Source organism: Aethalodelphis obliquidens, unplaced genomic scaffold (genome assembly GCF_003676395.1).
Source record: "Aethalodelphis obliquidens isolate GAN/ISIS:26980383/991018 unplaced genomic scaffold, ASM367639v1 scaffold90, whole genome shotgun sequence".
Classification (NCBI taxonomy): Eukaryota; Metazoa; Chordata; class Mammalia; order Artiodactyla; family Delphinidae; genus Aethalodelphis; species Aethalodelphis obliquidens.
In genome coordinates this window covers 5,960,987-5,987,469 of record NW_020838034.1, presented here as the reverse complement: position 1 = coordinate 5,987,469, position 26,483 = coordinate 5,960,987, and the positions used below count along the sequence as shown (strand labels likewise).

Here is a 26,483-nt window from a genome sequence, read left to right as displayed (position 1 = left end):
CTGTCTTGCTCCCTGGACTGTGTAAGTCCTGAACCTCAGTGCTGTCTCAGCACCATCTTCCTTGTGGTCCCAAGTAGGGGAGAAGTTAGTTTGCCTGGAACTAGGGGGGACGGGGGAAAAGAAGCGGCCTCCACAAGACCTTCAGCCGTCTCTGAGAGTCGAGGTCGGACAGTGGAACTATAAGCCCTTCCAGGATAGGCAGTGCCTTAGCTGTCAGTATTTTATATCCTGTATTGTATTGGAGTCTCACTACAACAGGCCTGGAAAGTAGACAACAGTGTAAACTTTTTACAGTCAAAGAACCCAAAATTCAAATAAGTTCCACAGAATGTTAGAGTTGGAAAGATTTAAAGATCATCTAGTCCACTCTCTTCATTTTTTTTATATGTGTTGAAACTGAGGCCCAGTAAAGTAATGTGACTTGACTGAGACTACAGGCCGGTCAGGGCCAAAGCCTGGCCGTCCTCCCTCCTGGGTATGCCTTGCACAGCCCTGTGTTGCTCTGCTCCTAGGCAAGTCTCGGGTCTCCACCTCAGACCCCAGAATTCTGGTCTCCGAGGGTGTCAGTCACCTGCTCACACCCCAGGCGCTACCACCCACCCCAGGGCTCTGACATCATCTCCTGTTGACCAATGAGTGGAGGCCCAGCAATGGGTGAGGATGTGAATGTCAGCTACCTCCCCCACCCCAGCTCTGTGGTTGCAAAGATGCTCTAACAGGAAGCGGGTTTAAGGAGCTGCACAGCTTCCTGCCCCCCGGGGCTGAGCAGGGCGAGAAGGGCGAGTGCCAGGCCCAGCCACGAGACACAACTTCTTGCCGGGGTCCTGGCAGCTTCCTCTTCCACAGCCACTTCCGTGTGGCCGGGGCCCCAGAGGCAGGAGCTGCTGCCTGTTGCCCAGGCCACCCTCCACCCCCAGTTCTGAGCCCTGCCCCTCTGGGGCCAGGCCAAGCCCAGAGGCTGGCTTGGGATCCCATGGGGGACTAGTAGGGCAAAGGTCTTAGGGGACAGAGGTGGCTGGGCCAGAGCCCTGGGGCTCCGGCCATGAAGTCTCGGCAGAAAGGGAAGAAGAAGGGCAGCTCGAAGGAGCGGGTGTTTGGGTGCGACCTGCAGGAGCACCTTCAGCACTCAGGCCAGGAGGGTAAGGAGGCCAGCCCGGAGCTGCTGTTGGGCGGAGGGGGAGGCGTGGAGCTTCTCCAGCCTGATCTAGGCTGAGGGTACAGAAGCAGCTTCCAGGAGCTCATGGAGAACGGGCAGTGGCTTGGGGTCACCCCCAGGCAGGGCAGGAAATGTGGCTCAGTGACTGCCTGGGGGTGAAGAGACTGGTGATGAGAATGGGGGCACCGAGGGAGCACTGAGAGGAGAGGAGGGAGAGACTGGAGACCCAGGAGAGGTAGAAGAAGCAGAGGTGAGGAGATGACAGCTGGGGGACAGGAGAGGAAGGCTGAAGGGACAGGGTCAGGAGATGAGTGGCTGAAGGGGCATGGATGGTCCTTAGGTCTGAATGAAAAAGGACAGGAGAAGGGCCCCTGGAGAGCCTGCGGATGGCACATGGGGAGGATGGGTGTTTCCTGGTTGGAGGAGACGAGGTTATGGGGCTCTGATCCCTCTGCAGCCTTGCTGGGCCACAGGTGAAGATGCAGGGTGGGGACGGTCCCCTCCCCCAGTCTCTCTGATTCTCCGGTTTTCCCTGTGCAAAGGAGAAACGGGTTCAAAGTGGAAGGTGAGGGGAGAAGCTGCTAAAATGGGAACACCAGAACAGTAAGAGAGATGGCCTGAGGCCTGGTGTGAAGATGGGGGTAGAGGGTACAAAGGAGGATGGGGGTGAGGACTGTCTGTGGAAAGCATCCTCCCTGAGTTACCTTGGAGGACGCTTGGAAACGAGCAGGACCAGGGACAACATTGGCTCCCCACTGTGCTTGGTGTGCAGTAGACACTCAGAAACATTTCTTGATTTGATTTGGAATTGAACGCAGGTATCCTGACGGCCCAGCCCAGCTTGTTTTTTGGTACTTCGACCTCCTCCCAAAGAAGGGCATGATTTCTCCCCCCCTCCACCCCAATCTGTCATTTCCTCTTTGTTCTCTGCTCTGGGCTGCTGCTCCGTGTGCCTGCAGTGGAGGGAGGGTGATGGTGGTTCCCAGCTCATTTCCTGCTCTTAGCCCCGCCCCTGTGTCCCCAGACACCTCCTTCCCCTTTTCTCCTCCCCCAGAGGCCCCCATCCCACTGGCCTCAGTTAAGGGAAAGCCCAGGCCCCAAGGAAGGGTGTTAAACAGCCGAAGTGGCTTCTCTGTGCCTTTCTTTCTTTTCTAACAGGGCACAGCCCAGCCGCCAGTGTGGGGTTGACTCCTTTACAAGGGATGCCTCTTGAGAATGATGGCTCTTGGGTGAGGGCCACATGATTTAATTGGGGCTGATGTTCTTCCAGTTCTCTGCAAACCCTCAGTTCAGCATCCTCATCCTGGCGCTGTCCTTCCCTGTGGACCCCCTGCCAACCTCCTGTTGAAACACTGAACTCACAGCCAGCCCAGATCCCACTCCTGTATCCCTTCCTGGCCTCTGTCAGCATTCCCGGAAGGTGAGGGGCATGTTCTCTGGAAGGGATAGGCATCTGGTTGCTGGGTCCTGATCCTAGTGAATCCCAGAGAGAGAGAGAAGCCCCTCCTGCCCTTCACAAGAACCTCACCTGAGTCCAAGGGGGGAGGGATATCTTGGGCACCAGAGCAGCAGTGGCAGCCTTCTCCCCTTCTCCCAGCTCCTCCCAGCATAGACAGGTGGAAAGTGGAAGGACAGAGAGAGGCCAGTGATGGCTTCTCTCTTTAAGCCAAGATCCAGCAAAAATGAAAGCCCAGGCCAGGACAGCTGTGTTTGTGGTTAACTCATCCTCCCTGCTTATCCTGGTTTCCCCCATCCTTGCAGCTTCGCTCCATCTCAGCACCCTCTCTCAGCTCTTTGCCCTAGGTGGGTCTCTTCCTTCCCGAGCCCTTATATCAATTGAGTTCTTCCTTTTTCCTAGTATTTATCTCTTTGAGATCTCGTTCAGGTTTCTGATTCTCCCGTTTCCTAAGCTTCAGGCCCTCCTCCCTGACCCACCCTTTGACTCTACCACCCCAACTATGTCTCTAACTTTTATCTCTGACCCCATTTCTCTTATCTCTGTCTCCTTGACTCCTCCATCCCTCTGATCCTCTTATCTCTTCCCCCATCTCCTTGACCCATTTCCTCTATGGCTCTGACTCCTTAGGCTCTCGAATGCCTTCTTTAAAGGTATGTCTTCGGGCTTCCCTGGTGGCGCAGTGGTTGAGATTCCGCCTGCCAATGCAGGGGACACGGGTTCGTGCCCTGGTCCGGGAAGATCCCACATGCTGCGGAGCGGCTAGGCCCGTGGGCCTGTGCGTCCGGAGCCTGGCAATGGGAGAGGCCACAATAGTGAGAGGCCCGCGTACCGCAAAAAAAAAAGGTATGCCTTCTTCAAAGGCCTCCCGTGGAGACTCAAAATCAACAGAGAAGGATGGGATGGAGAAGACCTGGACTGATTGCAGTTACTGTGAAAACAACCTGGGGTTTAGGTGACAGCCAACTATTTATGAGTCAACAGAGTGACGGCCGGAAGAGTTGGGGTAGCATTATTCACCCAAGAGTAGAGAAACAGCTTGAACCAGGAGGGTCTGCCTCATCTCTGCATTCAGTGCTGGGAACCTGAGGTCAGGGGACCCTGGCAAATGGGCAGAGGTCCTGAAGGGATGGATGGTGAACTGTAGAGCCTGGACTAAGGTGAGGCAAGAGAGGTGACTAGGGTGCAAAATGTAAGGAAACTCCCACTCTCAGGGCCAGGCAAGTGAAGCCCTAGGTGATTCTTTCTTAAGGAGGCATTCACTCTCAAGATCGTGCATGTGCACAGTTGACACTTGCACAACCCTAAGAGTGAGTGCTTAAATTTTGCAGCCTTGATGCTGTCCTTGTCTCACCCAAATCCTGGCTCTGGGGTGCAGGAGCGTAAAGGGTGTGGACTCCGGGTCACATAAAGAGGGTTTAAAATAGTGTTTGATGGATTTATTGATTTTCTTCAGTCTGTATTTCTAACTTACTTAATTCCACAAAGAGCTTGAGATGGATGACTTCCAAAACCCAAAACTTTACAAAAAGAATAAATGACTGAAGGAATTGAGTTGAAAGGAAAACAGGAGGGGTAAAATCAGTACCTAGAAATGCATTTCAGGTGGTTCTATATGGTTCCAAGATATGGGCTCTGAGCTTCCTGGTAGTTAAAGAGGTAAACGTAATCAGGTATGAAATTCATAAAGCCCATAAGAAAAGAATAGGTGGCTTAGGAGAAGCACAGCTTTTTCTGACACTAACACATGACAGGAATTTCTCTGGTGAGTCTCAGTTAATTGGACTCAATGTTTTGTCTTAGGCAATATTCTCTATTAAAGCTCCAATTCATTGACTAATTCATTGAGTAATTTAATAAACATCTGTTGAGCGCCTGCTCTGTTTCAACACTGTGCTAGACGCTGGGGAGGATGTTACTACTTGTCAGAAGGTATAGATACAAAATATACCAATCATAACAAAGTACAATAAGTGCTATGGACAGATATAAACAAAGGACCTTGGTAAGTGTAATACGGATGTAAGCAAAGGGTTCAGAATTGGAAGTGATGTCTGAAGTGTGTTTTGAGGAATGCACAGGGGCTCACCAGGCAGACACAGAGAGGAGGGCATTTCCAGGCAAGGGAAAACATGAGTGATAGTACCAAGGCTTGTTCAGGGGGTAGGAAAGTGCTGGATCATAGGATTTATTGGGGGAGCTGGCTGGAGCTAAGGCTGGAATGGCAGCTGGACCTGGTTTGTGAAAGGTCTCATACAGTATACCAGGTTGAGGAGTTTCTATTTTATTCTGTGTTTGTAAGCTAAGCATTGAAGATCGGGGTGGAGCAGAGTGTGTATGTAGCAAAGGATTTAAAGCATGGAGGTGCTTAAAAAAAAAAAAGTAAAGCATGGAAGTGCTTTAGAGAGGTAACTATGTGGCCTTGTGGAGATGAATTCAACACATGGTTTCTGAGGATTTCCCATGACTGAGACACCATGACAGATAAGGTGAGGAACGGCAGGATGGGTCACACTTAGATCTTGTCCTTGAGGAGCTTACGGTCTAGTAACTGGGAAGGGCTCCGAAGAAGGGAGAGAGAATACAGCTTTTTGCACTCTTGGGTTTGAATCCTGGCTCTAGCTGGATGATACTGCACACTCATTACTCCTATGATCCTCAGTTTTCATGTCTAATGCATAGTGCTTGGCATATCGGTGCTTCTCTCCTGAATTGACCTGTCTGAAGGTCTGTTGCAACTTCACGTACCTTCCTATGGCAGATCTAAGATCCATGCATTCACTAACCAGAGGAGGTGCTTCACAATAATGCCCATCAGCTCTGTTCCATTTTGGTTGCAAGAGCTAATGTTCCTTTATCTTATGTAGGGTGTTATGTAAACGCACTTTCAAGACCAGTCCTTCACCCTGAGTCCTCTTCCAATCACATTGCTGTCCCTTAAAAATTTCTGTAATAGCAACTAGTAATTACAGAGAGAGAGAATTTCAGGTCAACAAAGGCAGAACTTTCTAACAGGAATGAGCAGTCTGGAGAGGCAGTGAGCTCCCCCTTACTGGGGGAGTTTATGCCGAGACTCTAGGCCCAATGGGCAGAGAGATTGTAACGGGTTGGCAGGCTGGAGCTGATGTCCTGCAAGAATCTTTCTGACAAGTTTTTGTTTTGTTTTGTTTTGTTTTTTTGTTGCGGTACGCGGACCTCTCACTGTTGTAGCCTCTCTCGCTGCGGAGCACAGGCTCCGGGCGTGCAGGCTCAGCGGCCATGGCTCACGGGCCTAGCCACTCCATGGCATGTGGGATCTTCCCAGACCGGGGATCGAACCTGTGTCCCCTGCATCGGCAGGCGGACTCTCAACCACTGCGCCACCAGGGAAGCCCCCTGACAAGTTTTTATTCCACGAGCTTTGCCTTCAGTCTCCCCAAGCCCCCTTCCCTGCTGCATCCATTTCTCAGACCCCCTGTAGTCTCTGACCTCCCAGACCTTCTGATTTCTCTTTCTCTGCCCCATCTGTGTTCCCAGTGCCCCAGGTGCTAAGGAGCTGTGCAGAGTTTGTGGAGGAGTATGGAGTGGTGGATGGGATCTACCGCCTCTCAGGGGTCTCTTCCAACATCCAGAAGCTCCGGTGAGTCAGGCAGTGAGGGGAGAGCTCTGTGGCCAGGAGGCCAGGAATCACAGGGGTGAGGGGATGTGGGGAGAAGATAGATGATAGATACTGTCCAAGGGAGGAGCTCTAGTCTCCTCGGGAAAGGTTGACACCATGCCCCGCACTCCCCACAGGCTAGCCTGCACACACGCATGTGTGTGCGCACACAAATGTACACACACACACATGCACACACACACACACCCCTCCCCTCCCACATGCACCCACCCAGCTTTAGAAACAAATTTAGATACAATTCACATGCCATAAAATTCACCATTTAAAAATGTGTAATTCAAAAAAAATGTATAATTCAGTGGTTTTTAGTACATTTACAAGGTTGTGCAACCAGCGCTGTCTAATTCCAGAGCATTTCATCAACCCCAAAAGAAACCCTATACCCATTAGCATCATTCCACATTGCCCTTCTCCCCCAGCCTCTGGCAACCGCTAGTCTACTTTCTGTCTCTATGGAGTTGCCTATTCTGGACATGTCACATAAGTGGAATCATATAATTGTACATTTCTGTGTCTGGCTTTTTTTACTTAGCATGTTTTCAGGGTTCATGCATACTGTTGCATGTACCAGTACTTCACTTCTTTTTAGGGCTGAATAGTATTCCATTGTGTGGCGTTATCACATTTGTTTACCCATTCATCCGTTGACGGCTACTTGGGTTGTTTCCACCTTTCGGCTGTTGTGATTAATGCTGCTATAAACATTTGTGTACAAGTATTTGTGTAGACATATCGTTTCAGTTCTCTTGAGTATATACCTAAGAGTGGAACTTCGGAGTCGTACGGTAACTCTATGTCCAAACTGTTTTCTATAGGAGTTGCATCATTTTACATTCCTATCAGCAATGTGTGAGGGTTCCAATTTCTCCACATCCCAGCCAACACTTGTTACTGTGTGTCTTTTTGATTATAACCACCCTAATGTGTATGAGGTGATATTTCATCTATATTTGCATTTCCCTGATACCTAATTATGTCGAACACCTTCTGTGTGCTTATTAGCCATTTGTGTATCTTTGGAGAAATGTCTATTCAAATCTTTGCTCATTTAATAATTAGGTTATTTGTGTCTTTTGAGTTGTAAGAGTCCTTTATGTATTCTGGATATCAGATCCTTATTAAATCTATGATTTGCAAATATGTTCTCCCATTCTGTGCGTTGTCTTCATTTCCTTGATAGCATCTTTTGGTACACAACAGTTTGTAATTTTGATGTCAAATTTATCTATTTTTTTCTTTGGTTGCGTGTGCTTTTGGTGTCATATCCAAGGAACTGTTGCCTAATCCAAGGTCCTGAAGATTTACACTTATGTTTCCTTCTGAAAGTTACACTCCTCCATCCTTACACATACCCAGAAACACACATTTAGGCTCGTCCGCCCACTTCTACCGACTCCTACATACCCCTACATTGCTACTCACACCGACTCTACATCCTGATATGTACCCCTGTTCATGCATACACCCATTTACCTATCCACTTACCCATCTCAACATCCACTCTGCACGTTGACAGATACAACGCCTTATACTTGCTGCCTCACGTATATACACGCCCCAACCTCTTCCTTCCAAGATTCATACGTGTTGACCCTCGACCCTGCCTGGAGCTCATCTCTACAGCTCTGCCTAGGTGAGGGTCCCTCAAATCATAGATTTACTGTAGGTGAGGGTCCCTACATTTCCTCAGACTGTCACCACTCCTGACCACTCTGCACCTCCCCAGGCAGGAGTTTGAGGCTGAGCGGAAGCCAGACCTGCGGCGAGATGTTTACCTTCAGGACATTCACTGCGTCTCCTCCCTGTGCAAGGCCTATTTCAGAGAGCTGCCAGACCCCCTGCTCACTTACCGGCTCTATGACAAGTTTGCTGTGAGTTGAGTGACAGCGGGGTGGGGGGAGAAGAGAAGGCTGAGGGTGACCTCTAAGGATCCTGCGTGATGACCAGAGACCACATGAAAATGAAAAGCCCCGTCCCTTACAAATCTCCTAGCTCTGCTACCTCTGCTCTCCCCTGTCCCTCTGCTCTTCATTGTCTCTCCTTTCCCTGCAAACTGCACACCGTGCAGGGTGAGACTGGGGGAGAGTAGAGGTCAGAGAGAGAGCAGAAGCTGGAAAGCCCTTGGAAATCACCTAGACCGGAGCTTCCCTACGTTTAAGAGAATGAGAACCCTTTTAGGAAGTCAATTGTTTTTCAAGCGTGCCCTTCCATGAACTGCGATCGTGTGCTGAACATCGTTTGAATAAGAAAATACATGACAAAAGTGCTCTCTTGAATTGAGTAACACTTCTAAGTTAAGTTGCATTTTATTGAGCATGACATCATTTAGAGATCCTGAATACCAGGGCATGACATTCAGCCCATACAGGCCAGAAGGGGTGGGCATGGGCCTTCCTGGACACCTTGAAATCAACTCCGTGGCCCCTGGGGCGCCCACAGGGTGGAACCTGATGTGTTCCAGAACCAGAGCACTACTGATGAGGACGCTAAGGCAGAGAGTGGCTGTGAGTTGCTCAAGGTCACAAAGCTAGTAAGTGGCATGGCCAAGATTCATCTGCAGGTCCCGGGGCACCCAGATTCTACGTCAGTGTGCTTTGAAGATTCAACCTGGGGGACGGAGTGGGGTACAGCACAGGCTGTTTCTGAGAGTTTGGCTCAGAACTCTGGGGAGGAAGCAGGGGCAGCGCTGGGTCAGTGACTCCTGCTCCTTGATTTCAACCAGGAGGCTGTGGCAGTGCAACTGGAACCTGAGCGCTTGGTCAAGATCCTAGAGGTGCTTCGAGAACTCCCTGTCCCAAACTACAGGTGTGTGGGCCTCCTCCCCACCCAGAGTCCCGACTCCCCCCGCTCAGCCCAGGCTCTTTGTCCACCTGGGGTCTTGACTGCTCACTTCTCCTCTTGCACCACCCCTCAATCCTGCCTCTGCCTGAGCGCTCCCTTTGTGAGCTCTACCCCACAACGCCCCCTTTCTGCAGGACCCTGGAGTTCCTCATGCGGCACCTGGTGCACATGGCCTCATTGAGTGCCCAGACCAACATGCACGCCCGCAACCTGGCCATCGTGTGGGCCCCCAACCTGCTGAGGTGGGTGCATGTGTGGGGATCCTGGCAGAGCCTAGCCCCTGGGAAGCTGCTCGAGGAGGGGGTGTGGCTGTGTGGGTGCACTGGAGAGGGGTCTCACCCAGTGAGAACAGGAAGTTTCAGGATCACATTGAGTGCGATGGAGCTCACCCACGTGAGCCCCTTCTCTGAGCTTGAGTAAAGTCCCTAAGGACAGGGCCTTTGTGTTTTCTTTTTCTTTTTTGTCCACACTGAGGGGCATGCGGGATCTTAGTTCCCTGACCAAAGATCGAACCCGTGCCCCCTGCAGTGGAAGGACAGAGTCCTAACCACTGGACTGCCAGGGAATTCCCAGACCTTTGTGTTTTCTTACACTGCATCACTTAGCTCAGGGACTGGAGCAGGAAGGGGTTGGGGGGATCTTTGTCAAACGTTTGTTGAGCAAATGTCTTGGAGAAGTGGGTTGCACGTCACTCCCTGTGGTGCAAGGCAGACTATGAGAAGTCCTGAGATTCGTTTATATACAAGGCGCCCTGCAGAGGAGGTAGAGATTAATCCTGAGGAGGGTGTCCAAGAAGGCTTCCTGGAGGAAGTGGCCATTTGAGACTTGAATCATGCATGTAGATTAAGAGGTGGAGATGGGGTTAATGGCATTCAGGGGAAAGGGTGTAAGATCTTTTTAGGGAGAATGCGAATGGGGAAGTGTGGTGGGGCTGGGGGAGAATAACTCCACACCTCCACAGGTCTAAGGACATAGAGGCCTCAGGCTTCAATGGGACAGCAGCCTTCATGGAGGTGCGGGTGCAGTCCATTGTCGTCGAGTTCATCCTCACACATGTGGACCAGCTCTTTGAGGGTGCTGCTCTCTCTGGTCAGTGCCCTTCCAACTCACCAAATCACCATTCTCTGTCTGGGAGTCATGTCAGAGTTATAGAGAGCCTCCAAGATCATCTAGTTCAGTTTCCCTGCTTCGTGGATGACAGAACTGAGTCTCATAAAGTATTGTTGCTTATGCACGTGGAGAAGACCCTGCAGAGAGAATGGTGCCGTCAGGACTTGAGGAGGCCTCTTCTGTTCTCCGTCCAGGGCATAACTTGGCCTCTTAATCACCATCCATCCTGGTTCTCGAGGCTAGTGAAGGATCATTCCCACCCCCGGCCCACTGGGCCAATGTCCTGGGATCTCCTGGCCCCCTTTGTCCCTGAGGACTCCCTCTTGAGGAGCTAGACACAGAGGGTCTGCCTCCAGGTATATCCCTAGCATGGTAGTTGGTGAGTGGGAGGGTGCAGTGAGGAGCTCCGTACCCAAAGCCCTCTCTCTGTTCCTGGCTGGCCAATTCCTCTTCTTTTCCTAGGTGGTGAGGTGGAAAGTGGATGGCGATCACTTCCAGGGGTCCGGGTGTCAGGCAGCCCCGAGGACCTTATGCCCCGATCCCTGCCCTACCACCTGCCTAGCATCCTGCAGTCTGGTGATGGACCCCCACAGATGCGGCCTTATCACACTATCATAGAGATTGCAGAGCACAAGTAAGGCCTTCTTCCTGGGCCCTCCTCCCCTGCACTGGCCACCAGGCTCCAACTGCAGTGATTTCTCCATCCCCTCCAGGAGGAAGGGGTCTTTGAAAGTCAGGAAGTGGAGATCTATCTTCAATCTGGGTCGCTCTGGCCATGAGACCAAGCGTAAACTTCCACGGGGAGCTGAGGACAGGGGTAAGTCTGGGGAGATGTAGGGGGAGCTCTGCTGAGGGTGTGCCAGGCCCTGGCTCTACGCACATCCCTGTCTTGCAGAGGACAAATCCGATAAGGTGACTCTGCGGCCAGCCAAGAGCATGGACTCACTGAGTGCTGTGGCTGGGGTCAGTGATGGTGAGTATAGGTGTGCACTCTTGTGTGTGTGTCGGGGTGGGGCGAGGGTAGTGATGGCTAGTGACTGTACCTCCAGGGAGGGAAGGGGGTTCCTAAGTAGGTGTTGGTGGGGTGACGTCTGACCTGCTGACTGTAAGGTTCGCAGTAGCGGCTAAGGGAAGATGGGCCGGGTGTATTCCAGGCTAGAGAAAACAGGGGGCACTCTCTGGAGACTTTCTGAGGTGTCCAGGACCCTTGCAGAGGCTGTTGCCTACCTCTCTCTCCTCCACAGAGCCAGAGGGGCTGGTGGGACGCAGCAGTCCTCGGCCATGCCCACTGTTGCTGGCGAGCTTGGAGAATGATTCTGTGGAAGCAGCAGAGGGTGAACAGGAGCCCGAGGCAGAAGCACTGGCTGGCACGAGCTCTGAGCCCGGCACACCACGACCTGGGCGGTCAGCAATCCGTGCTGGGGGCAGCAGCCATGCAGAGCGCCGTGCTGGCGTCCACATCTCAGAGCCCTACGATGTCAACCTCCCACCACACATCAGTTCTATGCTCAACATATCCCCGAACATCATCTCTAACGTCTCCTTGGCCGGGTTTGCCCGTGGTCTTGAGTACCCCACCCTTCAGTCCCGGCCAAGCCCTGCCTCTGGCCCTGGCTCTGGCCCTGGCCTTGGCCCTGGTCCCCCAGGTGAGGATTCGAGGATTTCCCGGGGCTGGGAGAGGGGACTAGAACTCTAGGCTGAGGCTCCGATGCTGGGGATCTGCTCTGGGCTTTGGCAGGTTATCTTTAGCTGCCTCCCCGGATTCAAGATGGGGGGAATCCAGTAATATTATCAGGTTGTGTGAAATTCTTGCAGAGAGGATCTCTGGCAGCCTTAGATCACTGATATACCCAAGAATGGGGATCTGTGTCATATATATACAGCAGGGATTACTAAGTACAAAGTGGGACTATATCATAGATGATGGTAATAATAATAATATTAATACTAATAGCTAACATTTGTCGAGAGTTTATGATGTGCTTTGTTAAGGACTTTGAAGGCATTAGCTCATTTCATTTTCTCATAATGTTGACACAGGTATTGTTTTTATCCTTATATTACAGCAGTGGAACCTGAGACTTAGGTTAAGCAATTTGGTAGGAGGTGGCAGAGCTGGGATTTGATCTTTGCTCTGACTCCAGTTCCTGAAGTGTCAATAATGAGAAGTACTGAGGCAGCACTAGGTACTGGGTAAGGATAAGGGCTACAGAGTTAAGTAGTCTTGGATTCAAATTCTGGCTGTGCCACTCGTTGTTTGTGTGACCGTGGACAAATCTCTCTGAGTCTCACTTTCCTCATATATAAAATGGGGATAAATACCCTACATTATAGGGTTGTTTTATGGAGAAAATAAGATAATGCATTATAAAATGTATAGCACAGTGCTTGGTACCCGGTAGGAGCTCAATAAAGGTGGCTCTAAGCCAATGGTTAGGAATATTGGTCTGAGAGGATCGGCCACATGGAGGATCTATGCTGGGAATGTTGGGCCCATACTGTAGGAAGACTCACATTGGAAAGGGTCAGGGCTGGTCTTGACCTTTGTATTCCTGGGACTACCTTTCTCCCAACAGACGAGAAGTTGGAGGCAAGTCCAGCCCCAGGTCCCCTGGCTGACTCAGGCCCAGCGGACATGACCCCTGCCCTGGAGGACTGCCTGTCCCAGGAGGTGCAGGATTCCTTCTCCTTCCTAGAGGACTCAAGCAGCTCAGAGCCCGAGTGGGTGGGGGTGGTGGATGGGGAGGTGGCCAAGGCAGGACCAGCAGGAGCAGCCTTCTCCCCTGGGGAGGACGACCCTGGGATGGGCTACCTGGAGGAGCTCCTGGGAGTTGGGCCTCAGGTAAGGAGGCGCTGTGCTGGGTTTGGGGGTGCTAAGGAATCCAGAGGGTGGACAGGGCCACCTGGTCCTGAGCCACGATGCTGTGCTTACAGGTGGAGGAGTTCTCTGTGGAGCCACCCCTGGATGACCTGTCTCTGGATGAGGCTCAGTTTGTCCTGGCCCCCAGCTGCTGTTCCCTGGACTCTCCTGGCTCCGGGCCTGAAGCAGAGGAGGAAAGTGGGGAGGAAGTCTTCCTGAGTGCCTATGATGACCTAAGTCCCCTTCTGGGGCCCAAACTCCCGACCTGGGAGGGTTCAGGCAGTCTAGAGGAGGAAAAGGGAACAGGGTCTGGAAGACAGGAGGCTCCAGGACAGGCGGAGGGAGAACAGGTATTCTGGGAAGTTGAGGAGGGCAAGGAGGCTGAGCCTGGAATTAGACGGGACATCAGGGAGGAGGCTGAGGGGAGTCCAGAGAGTGGAGTGGAGGGTGGAGAGGCCAGTGAGGAAGGAGTGGAGGCTGAGGGAAGCCAAAAGGTGATTGACAGTTTGAACGAAAGATGTGGGGAAGAGAGAGAGGAGACAGAGGCCAAGGGAGAGGAGTCCAAAGGTCAGCAGGAGGATGAGAGTACAGAGGAAGCTAAGGGTGTGGAGGAAACAGGAGGGGAGCAGGGGAAGGAAAGAAAGACCGAGCGAGAAGAAGAGGAGGAAGGAGATGAAGCCCAGGGAGAAGCCGGGAGGGACCCAGAGGATGGGGCCCAGGAAAACCAAATTGCTGAAGAGAGCTGGGAAGTTGTACACAAACAAGAGGCTGAAGGAGGCAGAGAAGATGAGGTCAAAGGGCAGAGGGGGGATGAGAACCAAGAGGCAAGAGAAGACCAAGGAGATGGTGAAGATAGCAGAATCCCAGAAGCAGCAGCTGAAGGAGGAGCAGGGAAGGTCAGCAAGGAACGTGAGTGTGGAGACGGAGAAGATGAGGGAGACCAGAGGGCTGGAGGTGACCATGTAGAAGAGGGCTCCCTCCCTGAAATGCCACATGTAGAGTCCCTGGAGGTTGACAGTGCCAAGGAGGGCAATGCCCAGCCCTCTGAGACAGAACACGCAGCCCCACAGCCACCCCGGCCAGAGGAGATGGATCCGGAGGGGCAGCCCAGTCCCCTTGGCTCAGCTGGTGGTGTGAGCATGCGCCTGGCTTCCACCCTGGTTCAGGTCCAACAGGTCCGCTCTGTGCCTGTGGTGCCCCCCAAACCACAGTTTGCCAAGATGCCCAGTGCAATGTGTGGCAAGATCCATGTGGCACCAGCAAACCCATGCCCAAGGCCTGGCCGGCTTGATGGAACTCCTGGGGAACGGGCCTGGGGGTCCCGAGCCTCCCGCTCCTCTTGGAGGAATGGGGGCAGTCTTTCCTTTGATGCTGCTGTGGCCCTGGCCCGGGACCGCCAGAGGACTGAAGCTCAGGCAGTTCGGCGGACCCAGACCTGTACTGGGGCTGGGGACTACAGCCTCATCCCCAAAACCTCCCCCTATAGCATGATCTCTGCCTATTGTCCTCGGCCCCTTAGCTGCCTGGAGCTCCCAGCTGAAGGCACAGAAGGGTCTGGACCCCGGAGTCGGTTTAGTCTGCCCCCGAGAGAACCCCAGCTCCCTGACCCCGTTGAGTCGCCCCAGCGCCGATCGTATGCATTTGAAACACAGGCTAACTCTGGGAAAGGTGAGGGACTGTGATTCGGACCAGAGCACAGGGCACAGGGGACAGTAGCTGTCTCCAGGGTCTCTCTGCTGTCTCTTCGGCAGCCTGAGTAGCTTTAGTGCCCAACTTTATAGGTTTTGGCCCTCCAGCTTCTCTTTATGACTGTGGAAGGCACGTCTTGGTCCGTTTACCTGAGGTTGTCTCAGACACAAAGCACTTATCCCTTACAAGATTCCAGAGAAAGTCACCGAGATCCGGTTCCCAGAGAGTGGGGTCACTGGCCAAAGGGAACAAAGAGTAGGCGGCAAACTTAACGATTTCTCAATGTGAAGAATGAAGGCAGAACTCCAGCCAAGTTCCGGCCCTCTTAGGCAATGAACTTCTCTTCATGGAAGTCCAGAGTACAGCCAGGGGTCAGGGCCAGATCAGAGCCTATTACATACAAACACTTTTAGAGTTACCCATCCTTGTTCTACTCTTGGGCCCTGGGACACCTCTTGCTCCTCTTAACTCCAGATTAGGAGGAAAATGTGCAGGAAACTTTGAATGCGGAGTATTTGTTGGAGGGACTGGCTCCCTTCCCAGCTCCCCCACCCTCTGCCTCCCTGCATCTCAAGGAAGAGAGGTCTTGTATAGATCTCTCTGGCCTCTCCTTTCTGCTTTGGAATAACTTCCTATTTTAGGGAAGGGGAACGGCGTCACTCAGGCCCTGGGACTGCTCCCGACAGGCTGGGGCCACACGTCCCAAGGGGCAATGTCTCAGAATAAACGTTGTATTTTTACACATAAGTAGTGTGGTGTCTCATTATTCTTATTAAAGTCTTGAGTGATACGTTTGGCCAAACGTTGTTTTTTTCTGTTTTTATTGTTTGGGCGCTCTTCCTCAGTTGTTGTCGTGAAGACCTGTAGCTAGAAACTAGAGCTGGGTTCATGGTGGTCAGGAAATGGGGAAGAGAAACTTATATTTACATAATGCTCATTATATGCCAGTAAAGGCTAGGTATTCTATGTGCACAGAATCTATGCTCTTGATTTTATTTGGTCCACCTAATAATTCTATAAGGTTGGTATTTGTAATCTCCATTTACAGATGAGGAAACCAATGTTAAGTCAAACGTTGCCAAAAGTCTCAGAACTAAGAAGTGGCAGAGGTTAGATCTGAGACCCGAGTTTGTCTGGCTCCAGAGTGTGAACTCTTCCTATCACACCACACTACTCCAAATCCATTAAGGGTAGGTCTTGACTGAAACGAATGGGAATCAAGATACCTCTCACAGAAACTCTGAGCCTCACAAAAACCATAAGCCTTGGGGGGTCTTTGGGTGACCGCTAACGCTAATACAAATTCTATGTATGCCCAGATATGTCCTAATCTCCAATAGAGAGTTTCTCCAATATAAAACTTAAAAAAGATGTCCTTTGTTAAAGATGGCGCCTCCATCCGATGTCCCTCTCTTGATCTAAGCTGGCCTCTCTCACTCCCTTCTCCTGGAACTAAAAAGGCACTGTCCAGCAGAAAAATGGTAGCACCGAGTTAGTCGTCCTTCTCCCGTTCTTGGACTAGGACGAAAGAGACTACGACTTCAGAGCCATTCTCCCGAGATCCCTGAGCATTGCTTCTTCCCCGCCCCAGCAACACCCACAACACGCCCCCCTCCCAGCCCTCATCAAGATGGAGCGAACGGAAGTGGGGCGATCAGAGGCTGAGTAGGCTGGGCGGGTCCAGAGACACACTTCCGCCCCTCACCAACATGGGCGCGGGCCGGCAGTGCGCATGATCAGCTGTCTTTGGAGATACCCTAGTCGGGAGAGGGAGAACACGGTTGGGGGAGATCGGCGGCTGAAGCTGCCTTGGCCGGTGAGTGCAGGACACGGCGGGAGTCTGGAGACTGGGTGCGCCGGCGAGGCAGAGCAGCCTCGATTTTGTTTCCGTTTTTTAGGTTCAGGAACTCCTGGGGCGGAAGCCTTTGTTTTGAGGGAGGGGGCCGTGCCTGTTTCGTTATCTCCCCTTTTTGTGGGCCGAACTCACTCCCCGCCCCCGGGCGCACAAGTCCCCGCCCTCCCGCGCTGCTATCCGCGAGCCGATGGGCCGGACACTGCGGGACCCGCTGAGCTCCCGGTGTCCTTTCCTACCTCTGCGGATCAGCGGAGGCTGGGGGTGAGCCCGGCCGGGCTGGCCAGGTCACCGCGCGGGCTCTTGGTCGCGCGCCTGGCCGGCGCTCAGCTGCTGAGCGCCTACTGGTTGGTGGGCCTGCAGGGAGACGCCGCATTCTCAGGCAAGGTCTAGGCGCTTGACTTCTTTGCGAACTTGATTCTTTTTTCCCTTTGTGTCGAGACTTAGGGCTCTTGCAGGGCCCTCGTTCCCTGAGCGTGCACGCCACAACATCCTAGCCCGCTTTCCGTGTCGCATACCCCTAATGCTCAGGAAATGCTTCCCGATGTCCAAATAAGATTTGAATAAGTAGCCTGATCCCGTTGCTGGGTGTCCTCAGAGGCTGCCTCTGTCTGACAGCTGTGGGCCATAGAGACGCCTCCCGTGCCCTGGCCTCTGTTTCATTGCTTCCTTCTGCTGTCAGCGCTGCAAGCCTCAGAGGGGCACTTCCTCCGCAGGTTTGAGGATGGAGAGGTAGGTGGTCTCGAAACTCTGGTGCTACTTCTCCCTTAGGGACTGGGATCTTCTTGCAGCGCTACTTCCTCCGGACAGTTTCACTTTCGGTTCCTTTTTTTTTTTTTTTCTGGTTAACACTGGATACAAGCTTTCCATGGCTAATTCGCTGAAGATAAAGGTCTGGGGGACCTTATGGGTAGAGAACTTACAAAAGTCTTACCCCTTTCCTGTCGGGATTATTTTATTGCTTTGTACAATGTAGCTGTTTTTTTCCTGGAGGCATCTGTCTGCTCAGCCCTTTGTTTTCCCTGCCCGCCTCCCCAGTCCGCGCCCCCCCCCCGCCCCACGGGTGTCAACGGTCGTTAAGGCAGGCACCTCGTAGATGGATTCCTCCCCCATTGTCTCTTCTCTTTCCGAACCCCGAACCTGGAGTTTCGCCCCTTTTTGCTGAGGCTCAGTTGATTTGGAGTTGTCATGGCAACATTTTAGCAACTGTGTTGCTCTACAGGAAGGCTTGGTGAATAAAATTGTAGCAGCTTGAAGATGATACACTTGGGCTTTAGGGTCTTTAATGAATGACATAAAGCTGGACTCCCCAAAACAAGAGCCCTGTCAGTAGAAAGGGGCCCGAGGGCCAAGTCTGGTCTTTATGGTTCCGGAGGTTTTTCCAATGGGTTTCAGGTTTCCCTTTCCTAGATTTGAGGACGGGAATTTTTCGGCGTAGAGTATGTGCCTGAGAGGCTGGAAGAAGCGTCAGCATCCATGGCCCTGTGTTTTTTTTTTTCTTTTCTGGCGGTACACGGGCCTCTCACTGTTGTGGCCTCTTCCGTTGCGGACCACAGGCTCCGGACGCGCAGGCCCAGCGGCCATGGCTCACGGGCCCAGCCGCTCCGCGGCATGTGGGATCCTCCCGGACCGGGGCACGAACCCGTGTCCCCTGCATGGGCAGGCGGACTCTCAACCACTGCGCCACCAGGGAAGCCCGGCCCTGTGTTTTTTGATAGCTGTGGTCTAAACATGGCCCTTCCTAATCCTCATGTCATGGCAGATCGTAATAGCTTTAATAATAATCCATCCAGAAATACGTTGTTTCTCAGTCTTGCAGTATAATTATTCCCTCTCCATCAGGAGATGGAGTGATAATTGGAGAGACGCGGAGCACTATTTGTAGAGTTGCTTTTTCAATCACTGTAGCCAGCCCTCAGTATCAGAATGGAGAAAGCTGATTGTCGCCTGCAGATGACTGGTTTATGTTCCTGGATGTGTCTTCAGGGAGCCTAGGTTCTAGAAACAGGGGAGCTTTCAGTTTCCTAGACTCACTAGACTCCCTGATTCCTACCAGGACTTAGCACTCAGGCCTGTGAGGCAGGAGATACGAAGACTTCCAAAGAAGGACCAATTCCTCGGATGTGCCCCCTCACAGAGAGATGAAGGGGTGAGTGAAGAAGAGGTAGGGTCTGGGATGGGAGATGGGAGGCCTGGGAGAACGCAAAATGGCTAAGAGCACTGGCTCTGGAGTCGGGCAGACCTAGATTTAGGTCCCAGCTACATCACCCTGCTGTGTGATCTGGTTTCCAGTTTATAAAATGCAAGTAGTGCTACCTACTCATAGTGCTGTTCTTAGTATTGAGTAAGATATTGCCTGTTAAGTGCTTAGCTCAGTGCTAAGTAAATACTAGCTCTTGTTATTCTAACCTAACCTAGCACCTGTTGGGAATGCCAGTGAGTTTGGGAGCCATATGTTACTGGGCCAGTGAGCTTTTAATTCACTTCTTCCCTTATTCTTCCTCTTGTCCCTTCACAAACAGGCAGCAGAAAACAGCTGAAACGGAAGAGGGGACAGTGCAGATTCAGGAAGGTGAGTGGGAGAAACGGAACTGAGCTGAGACCAAGAGCCCATCGTGGCCTCTCCCCCTACCCCATGGGCCTATCACCTGTGCAAGCTACTTCTTTTAAATGACATGCAAGTGCAACAGAGGGAGAAAAGCAGTAACTCACAGACTTGTCCTTTTCCTAATTCAGGTGCAGTGGCAACTGGGGAGGACCCAACCAGTGTGGCTATCGCCAGCATCCAGTCAGCTGCCACTTTCCCTGACCCCAACGTCAAGTACGTCTTCCGAACTGAAAATGGGGGCCAGGTAAGGGAGGGGGCCAGGTGGCTGCAGGTGTTACCTGGGGTTGGGATTGAGGGAGGTAATTGAACCTGTCATGGGTAGAACCTGGTTTGGAGGATGAGGTGAAGATGTGGACTGTTTGGGGGGAAGGGGATGGGGGTCTCTGAAGGATTCTCGTTTGGGGGCCCTAACCAAGAGAAGCTTTATGAGGGACGCTGGAATCCCTAGCACTTACTCTCTTGTTCCCTCTTCCCCTCCTTCCCCTTTCCTCCCTGCCTCTAGGTGATGTACAGGGTGATCCAGGTGTCTGAGGGGCAGCTGGATGGCCAGACTGAGGGGACTGGCGCCATCAGTGGCTACCCTGCCACTCAATCCATGACCCAGGTACAGGGGTATGGGCTGCAGAGGGGACTAGAGCTCTGAGTAGTAACATGAAGAAGGGAACCAATAGGATAGGTGTGGCTAGGGATAGGGAAGCATCTAGGGCTGCCTTGACCCAAAGCACTAGACTCTCCCTTTCTGGATGTTTCTCCCTCCCTCCTCCCAAGGGATAGAAGCTGCAGAGTAGCTCATGGGAAGTATTTAACTGTCACTTGTCTCTGTTCTCTTGCTCCCCTTCCCAGGCTGTGATCCAGGGTGCGTTCACGAGTGATGATGCAGTTGACACAGAAGGGACAGCTGCTGAGACGCACTATACTTACTTCCCCAGCACTGCAGTGGGAGATGGGGCAGGGGGTACCACATCGGGGAGTACAGCAGCTGTTGTTACCACCCAGGGCTCAGAGGCACTACTGGGGCAGGCGACCCCTCCTGGCACTGGTGAGATATTATGTGAGGATGCTGGCTGGAGGGGCTAGGATAGGCTGTGGGACATGGCTGGTGGGCAGTGGGCCTTTACTCGTGATCCCTTAAGTGATCACAAAGACGTGGGCAGGCAGTGAGTCTGGGGCTGCCCTTCCAGCAGGAGGCAGTATGTCCTTTTTAGAGGAGGGTCCCAAGGCCTTGGCCTTAGCGCTTGGTGAGGTTCCTAGGCCTATGTCCTGACAGAACCTACCGTGCATCTTCATAGGTCAGTTCTTTGTGATGATGTCACCACAAGAAGTGTTGCAAGGAGGAAGCCAGCGCTCTATTGCCCCCAGGACCCACCCTTATTCCCCGTGAGTAACCCGGTTTCTTTTCAGTTACCAGAAATGGTCTTGATTCCTTCCAGATTTGGTGTAATTCCTCACCCCAAACTCCAATCTCATTTTTTGACCCTCCCTTCACTCTGGCCACTCTGGGCTCTGTTGCTAGGAAGTCAGAAGCTCCCCGGACAACTCGGGATGAGAAACGCAGGGCTCAGCATAATGAAGGTAGGTATGATCTGCATCTGAAGCTTGGAGCTCTCTGGTGGGATTGGGGGATAGCTGTGATGTTGAGGGGAGAGGTTAGGTAATTTTACCCTGGGGCCTTTGGTGAGTTCTCCCTGAGTCACCTTGTCCTCTACTTTGCCCCACAGTGGAGCGCCGCCGCCGAGACAAGATTAACAACTGGATTGTACAGCTGTCCAAGATCATCCCAGACTGCTCCATGGAGAGCACCAAGTCTGGCCAGGTCATGGAAAGACCCTGGTAGTGGGCAAGATGCCTGAATTCTGTCTCCTGGTATTGTTTCCAGAAATGGTAGAGAGTGGGCACACATGGCAGTAGTCTTTTCCTATCTCTCTCTGAAGTTCCTGAATCCCTGGGAGATGTTATTTCACCATCCTTAAGGGAAAATGAGGTCCAAAATGTAAACATGCTTTTGGAAAGCAAGCCAGGTATCTTATGTCCTAGTCCTCATTTTGTTGGCTTTTTCTTACAGAGTAAAGGTGGAATTCTATCCAAAGCCTGTGATTATATCCAGGAACTTCGGCAGAGTAACCACAGGTTGTCTGAAGAACTGCAGGGGCTTGACCAGCTGCAGTTGGACAATGATGTGCTTCGACAGCAGGTCAGACCCCCGCACCCTCAGTATAGCTGTCCTCAGCCTCCCTAACCACTAACCCAGCTTGGGCCTCCTCCTCACTGGTGGGTGTCCCGGTAAGTTCAGGGACTTGGCTGTGCCAACTTTTCTACCTATTTCCCTTACTGCCTCCTTCCCGTGGTAGGTGGAAGATCTTAAAAACAAGAATCTGCTGCTACGAGCTCAGTTGAGGCACCACGGGGTCGAGGTCGTCATCAAGAGTGATAGCAACTAATTCTGGGGATCCAGAGGCTTTGGGCCCTACAGCCCCTTTCAGAGAACTGCAGATAGCCCAGGAGCAACAGGCTAACCCCATGCCCTTTCCTTCACTGCCCACTTCTGGCATGGGACTGGGGGGAGTTCAGAAGGCGTGTCTTTGAACTGAGGCCCTGTGATATAGCAGCCTGCAGTGGTGTGAAACACACACGTGGATGTGTACTGACCTCCTCGCCCAACCCCACCGTGCAGCCCCTGGGCCCTTGTGCTCCTCTTGCACAATGCATGTGCTGTCTCCATGCTGGACACTGGACACACTGAACTGGGGGGCTTGCCCTGTGCTTGCTTAGAGTGCCAGCAGAGGGTCTGCTGACAAGCAAAGCTCTGGCTTGCCCCAGGACACTGGCGCTTCCACTGGTTCTTCCTTTCCCTGGAGCTCAGATGTGCACCTGAGGACTCTGGGGAACAGGCTTCAGCAAGAAGTGGGGAAAGGATGCTTAGCAGTGGCTGCTGCCCCAGGAAGAGGAGATTGACCGGCAAGCAGCTAAGGCCTATGCAGAAGTCTCTGAAGCCAGGGAGAACAACAGGCAGGGCCCACTGGGGGCCTTACCCCCTTGTGGGGACGTTTCCCCCCCCCTTTTCTTTCTTTCCTTTTTTTTTTTTAAGATAAAATATTAAGAGCCACAACTGTCTCCGTTTTTTCTCCTTTTGCGGGCCCCAGGGCGGGAGGGCGGGGGCACATTGTGCTTTGACCAGTAAGGGTTGGGCCAAGGTTAGGGTGGGGTGCTGCTCCTGGACTCTGAGTCCTACTACCTGGGCCAGACCGGTGTGTCGTTGCCCGCCCACGCCCGGCAATCGCGAGGATTTCTCTAGCGGGCGTGTGTTAGGGCCACTGGGAACCGGTGCTGCAGGGGGCTGTGCGAGAGGCGGTGCCTTCGCTTCCGGTTCCGGTCTCGGCTTGGCTCCTGCTCCGGCTCTGGGAGGGCGGGGGAGATGCTGCGGGCGCCCAGAGGGCTGGCCGGGGCCGCATTCCTGAAACTCGCGTTTGCGGCGCGCACGATGGCTGGAGGTACCTGCAGGGGAGACCTGGAATCTCGTATAGGCTGCGCGTGGAGACCCCCGGTGGAGGTGCACGCGGAGGGAGGCGCAAAGGGGCGTGGCGGAGGGCGTCCTCGCTCATCCCCCGCCGGGTAGGGGCGCGGCCAGGTGAGGGGGTGCCGCGGCAGCCGGGCCTTGCAGTCCTGCTCCCCTCAAGGCTCTCGTGCCCCCTGCCTCAGAGCCCACGGTCTTGCTCCCTGAACTCCGTTCGCTCCTGGCCTCGGGCCGGGCCCGGCTCATCGACGTGAGATCTCGGGAGGAGGCGGCAGCTGGCACCATCCCTGGGGCGCTCAACATCCCGGGTATGGGATTGAGAGGGGAAGCCCTGGTGGTGGAGTAGAGAGGCCGTCCAGGAGAGTCGCAGCCCATGGGACCTCACTTAGGATGGTGTGGGGAAGGCACTGGTTACAGGGCTTCAGTATTCCGGTAGCTCCCCAAACTTCCCTTAAGAAAGGTTGATTGGAGGCGGATCCTGGCCGCGGAACTGGCCCTTCAAGTTTGAGGGGATAACAGGCGACATGGAAGTGGCAGGCCAGCTTCTGTACACGCTCGATCTCCCCAAGGCTGAATGCCTGAGTTTGCCCGCTCCTCACAAACTAGGGAAGTGGCTTCCCTTCAAAGGTTGTGTGGCTGACTTCCTGTGCAGGTAGGCTGTATCTTGTCCTTGAGGTTGGGGGGGGGGGTGGTCACCGTGTGTCGTTTTGGGGCCCCCTGGAGATTTGTTCGACCGCAGGACCAGTCCTTCCAGGCCCAGCCTCAGAGCCTGAGGTTGCCAAACTGCCGGCTTTCCATTCTGTCCTCTCGACTCCTCCTGCCAGTGTCAGAGTTGGAAACTGCCCTGAAGATGGAGCCAGCTGCTTTCAAGGCTTTGTACTCCACCGAGAAACCAAAGCTGGAAGATGAGAACCTCATTTTCTTCTGTCAGAAGGGCAGGCGGGGCTTTCAGGCCACACAGTTGGCCCGGGGCCTTGGATACAAAGGGTATGGGGATGGTGTGAATTGCTAGCTGGGGCGTGACTGGGGACTGCCTCCTGGGCACTGCTTCCTGGGCTTGTCCTTCCCTCACCCCTCTTTCTCTCCACAGGGCTCGGAACTACGAAGGGGCCTATAGTGAATGGTTCCAGAAGGAAGGTTAGGTAGAAGGTGGCTTATTGAATGCTCCCTCCACCCACCCATGGCCTCCTTCACTAAGAGTGATGAAGGGGCTGACTTGCTGGGTTGGGCAACTTCTTACAGTGCTGTGCACCAAAAGCAACAAATAAAGAGCAGTTCATTAAAGTATTGGAAGCAATTTGTCAGGTGGACTGAAAACAGTTCTAATCTTCATCTAGACTTCATTTCAGCCCTAGGTTCTTCTTCCAGCATTCATCTGCTCCTGCACCCTCACACACCAAAACCAAAACAAAAATGAAAACACCCAGCAGTTTGCTGAGAGACTATAGTTCAGAACCACCTGGCAGTTTGTTTATTTATTTATTGGCCGCGTTGGGTCTTGGCTGCTGCGCGCCGGCTTTTCTCTAGTTGCCATGAGTGGGGGCTACTCTTCATTGTGGTGCGTGGGCTTCTTACTGCAGTGGCTTCTCTTGTTGCGGAGCGCGGGATTTAGGCGCGTGAGCCCAGTAGTTGTGGCACATGGGCTTAGTAGCTCCGCAGCATGTGGGATCTTCCTGGACCAGGGCTCGAACCGGTGTCCCCTGCATTGGCAGGTGGATTCTTAACCACTGCACCACCAGGGAAGTCCCCACCCGGTAGTTAAAAAAAAAAAAAAGTCTTGGGCCCCATCTCAGATTTGGAGTCTCGGCAGTGGGACCTGGGCATTAGTGGTTTTACAAGCCCCTCAAATGATTCTGATGTGAAGTCAGGAGCCAGAACCACTGCTCTAGACCAGAGATCAGCAAACTATGGCCCCATTTCGTCTTGCTGCCATGACCATTGGCTTACATATTGTCTATGGCTACTTCTGGCTAAAATGGCAGAATAGTTGTAACAGAGACTGTATGTTCTTCGAAGCCTAACATTTTTTTTTTTTTTTTTTTTTTGCTGTACGCGGGCCTCTCACCGCTGTGGCCTCTCCCGTTGCGGAGCACAGGCTCCGGACGCGCAGGCCCAGCGGCCATGGCTCACGGGCCCAGCCACTCTGCGGCATGTGGGATCTTCCCGGACCGGGGCACGAACCCGCGTCCCCCGCATCGGCAGGCGGACCCTCCACCACTGCGCCACCAGGGAAGCCCGAAGCCTAACATTTTTACTATCTAGTCCTTTATAGAAAAAATTTGCCCACGCTTGCTCTAGATCTTCAGGTCCCCAGCCCCAACCTCACTTCTCTCAGACTTTGTCACTGGATTGAGAAAATGAAAGGGCTCTCCCAGGCAGTCGCGTGAAGGAATGGATGCCACTCTTAAATCCTACACTTGTGTCAAACACAGATTACAGGTATGAGGAGTTCCTCCTGTGCCAGCAGAAAGAGGTCCCAGTTTTTAGCAACACTGTTCTCTGATCCCACAGTGGATTTAACAAAATTTAACTGGTAAAAAAAGAAAAGAAAAAGCACATGTTTACTGAGATAAAATGCAACACTATACAGTAGGTATGTAACTTCCCTCTAGCATAGTTCATGGTTTAAAGCAGCAGTTCCCAACCTTTTTGGCACTAGGGACTGGTTTCGTGGAAGACAGTTTTTCCACGGACCAGGGGCGGGGCTGAGATGATTTTGGGATAATTTACGCACATTACATTTATTGTGCACTTTGTTTCTATCATTGTTACATTGTAATATATAATGAAATAATTCTGCAACTCACCATAATGCTGACAGGGGGCGGCGCTCAGGCGGTGATGCGAGTGACGGTGAGCGGCTGTAAATACAGATGATCTTCACTCACTTGCTCGCCTGCCGCTCACCTCCTGCTGTGTGGCCTGGTTCCTAACAGGCTACGGACCGGTATTGGTCCGTGGTCCGGGGGTTGGGGACCGCTGGTTTAATGCATATGGTTCCAGACCTTTTAAATATATATATATATTTTTTTGCGGTACGCGGGCCTCTCACTGTTGTGGCGTCTCCCGTTGCGGAGCACAGGCTCCGGACGCGCAGGCTCAGCGGCCATGGCTCACGGGCTCGGCCGCTCCGCCGCATGTGGGATCTTCCCGGTCCCGGGCACGAACCCGTGTTCCCTGCATCGGCAGGCGGACTCTCAACCACTGCGCCACCAGGGAAGCCCCCCCCTTCTAAATATTTTAATGGCAGAGTTTTGACTTCTTAAATTTGATTTACAAAAGTTTTATTCCTTTTTTTGTGGAAGAAAAGGTTGAATCAGAGATGGACCCAATTTTCTGATTTTTCAAGTTTCTGGAGAAATTCCTTCAGACATTTCCTGTATTCCTTGCCTTTCTCTCACCTTTTCCCCTTCTGCCTTTCGGGGGACTGAACCCAGCCCTCATACATCTTTTATCTCACAGTCTACACTGCACACTGTACAAAATCTTCCATTCGTCTGAGCTCTCCACCTCCTTTCACAGACCTATTTCACTCTCTCCCTGAAATAGTCACAATACTGTTAAAATACCGAGCTTAGATGGACATTGTTGGATCGGAGATGAAGTTGAAATATGTGAAAGAGTGTAGTCTAGGGTCTGGCAAATAATAGGTATCAGTTACTCTTTCCCCAAATACCCAAATTCTTTTGGTTCTCAGACTAGTTGGGAAATTTTTCATGGGATCTAATTTCCTTCTTTGAGT

At 52.6% G+C, this 26,483-nt stretch overlaps 3 protein-coding genes across 11 annotated transcripts; all 3 read left to right on the top strand.

Annotated features, from left to right (window-relative positions):
• The first annotated feature begins 109 nt into the window (after positions 1 to 109).
• ARHGAP30 (Rho GTPase activating protein 30) lies at positions 110 to 15,560 on the top strand. 5 transcript variants are annotated; one of them, XM_027095204.1, is made up of 13 exons: positions 1,033 to 1,139; positions 2,427 to 2,576; positions 6,129 to 6,231; positions 8,001 to 8,141; positions 8,993 to 9,075; positions 9,246 to 9,353; positions 10,073 to 10,200; positions 10,684 to 10,855; positions 10,935 to 11,038; positions 11,117 to 11,194; positions 11,466 to 11,867; positions 12,798 to 13,063; positions 13,156 to 15,560. In XM_027095204.1, exons 6-13 carry the CDS (start codon positions 9,262 to 9,264, stop codon positions 14,761 to 14,763), a joined length of 2,850 nt encoding a protein of 949 aa, XP_026951005.1. In that variant the 5' UTR covers positions 1,033 to 1,139; positions 2,427 to 2,576; positions 6,129 to 6,231; positions 8,001 to 8,141; positions 8,993 to 9,075; positions 9,246 to 9,261; the 3' UTR covers positions 14,764 to 15,560. The 5 variants fall into 5 exon arrangements, with proteins under 5 accessions (XP_026951003.1, XP_026951004.1, XP_026951001.1 ...); XM_027095202.1 differs by lacking the exon at positions 2,427 to 2,576 and having other exon boundaries at positions 110 to 1,139; positions 7,997 to 8,141; positions 10,938 to 11,038; positions 13,156 to 15,517; XM_027095203.1 differs by lacking the exon at positions 2,427 to 2,576 and having other exon boundaries at positions 110 to 1,139; positions 7,997 to 8,141; positions 12,798 to 12,892; positions 13,156 to 15,517.
• An 896-nt stretch (positions 15,561 to 16,456) lies between these two features.
• Positions 16,457 to 22,336, top strand: USF1 (upstream transcription factor 1). Of its 4 annotated transcripts, none has more exons than XM_027095245.1 (11): positions 16,457 to 16,586; positions 18,679 to 18,771; positions 19,145 to 19,194; positions 19,359 to 19,443; positions 19,733 to 19,834; positions 20,074 to 20,269; positions 20,520 to 20,607; positions 20,744 to 20,802; positions 20,949 to 21,043; positions 21,293 to 21,421; positions 21,579 to 22,336. In XM_027095245.1, exons 5-11 carry the CDS (start codon positions 19,736 to 19,738, stop codon positions 21,666 to 21,668), a joined length of 756 nt encoding a protein of 251 aa, XP_026951046.1. In that variant the 5' UTR covers positions 16,457 to 16,586; positions 18,679 to 18,771; positions 19,145 to 19,194; positions 19,359 to 19,443; positions 19,733 to 19,735; the 3' UTR covers positions 21,669 to 22,336. The 4 variants fall into 4 exon arrangements, with proteins under 4 accessions (XP_026951046.1, XP_026951044.1, XP_026951047.1 ...); XM_027095243.1 differs by having other exon boundaries at positions 19,359 to 19,474; XM_027095244.1 differs by lacking the exon at positions 16,457 to 16,586 and adding an exon at positions 17,074 to 17,354 and having other exon boundaries at positions 19,359 to 19,474.
• Positions 22,337 to 22,505: 169 nt separating this feature from the next.
• On the top strand, positions 22,506 to 24,028 carry TSTD1 (thiosulfate sulfurtransferase like domain containing 1). 2 transcript variants are annotated; one of them, XM_027095251.1, is made up of 4 exons: positions 22,506 to 22,718; positions 22,927 to 23,049; positions 23,566 to 23,728; positions 23,832 to 24,028. In XM_027095251.1, exons 1-4 carry the CDS (start codon positions 22,643 to 22,645, stop codon positions 23,881 to 23,883), a joined length of 414 nt encoding a protein of 137 aa, XP_026951052.1. In that variant the 5' UTR covers positions 22,506 to 22,642; the 3' UTR covers positions 23,884 to 24,028. The 2 variants fall into 2 exon arrangements, with proteins under 2 accessions (XP_026951052.1, XP_026951053.1); XM_027095252.1 differs by lacking the exon at positions 22,927 to 23,049 and having other exon boundaries at positions 22,520 to 22,718.
• The last annotated feature ends 2,455 nt before the right edge of the window (positions 24,029 to 26,483 follow it).

What these genes read in the sequence shown, in the direction of transcription:
- USF1 (XM_027095243.1), top strand. An exon ending in GGCGACCCCTCCTGGCACTG is followed by an intron (nt 20,270 to 20,519) that starts GTGAGATATTAT and finishes GCATCTTCATAG; the next exon opens with GTCAGTTCTTTGTGATGATG. An exon ending in AGAGCACCAAGTCTGGCCAG is followed by an intron (nt 21,044 to 21,292) that starts GTCATGGAAAGA and finishes TTTTTCTTACAG; the next exon opens with AGTAAAGGTGGAATTCTATC.
- TSTD1 (XM_027095251.1), top strand. Translation starts at nt 22,643, where the DNA reads ATGCTGCGGGCGCCCAGAGGGCTGGCCGGGGCCGCATTCCTGAAACTC. An exon ending in TGGGGCGCTCAACATCCCGG is followed by an intron (nt 23,050 to 23,565) that starts GTATGGGATTGA and finishes TCCTCCTGCCAG; the next exon opens with TGTCAGAGTTGGAAACTGCC. An exon ending in CGGGGCCTTGGATACAAAGG is followed by an intron (nt 23,729 to 23,831) that starts GTATGGGGATGG and finishes TTCTCTCCACAG; the next exon opens with GGCTCGGAACTACGAAGGGG.
- ARHGAP30 (XM_027095200.1), top strand. Translation starts at nt 1,043, where the DNA reads ATGAAGTCTCGGCAGAAAGGGAAGAAGAAGGGCAGCTCGAAGGAGCGG. An exon ending in TCAGCACTCAGGCCAGGAGG is followed by an intron (nt 1,140 to 6,128) that starts GTAAGGAGGCCA and finishes CTGTGTTCCCAG; the next exon opens with TGCCCCAGGTGCTAAGGAGC. An exon ending in TGGGCCCCCAACCTGCTGAG is followed by an intron (nt 9,354 to 10,072) that starts GTGGGTGCATGT and finishes ACACCTCCACAG; the next exon opens with GTCTAAGGACATAGAGGCCT.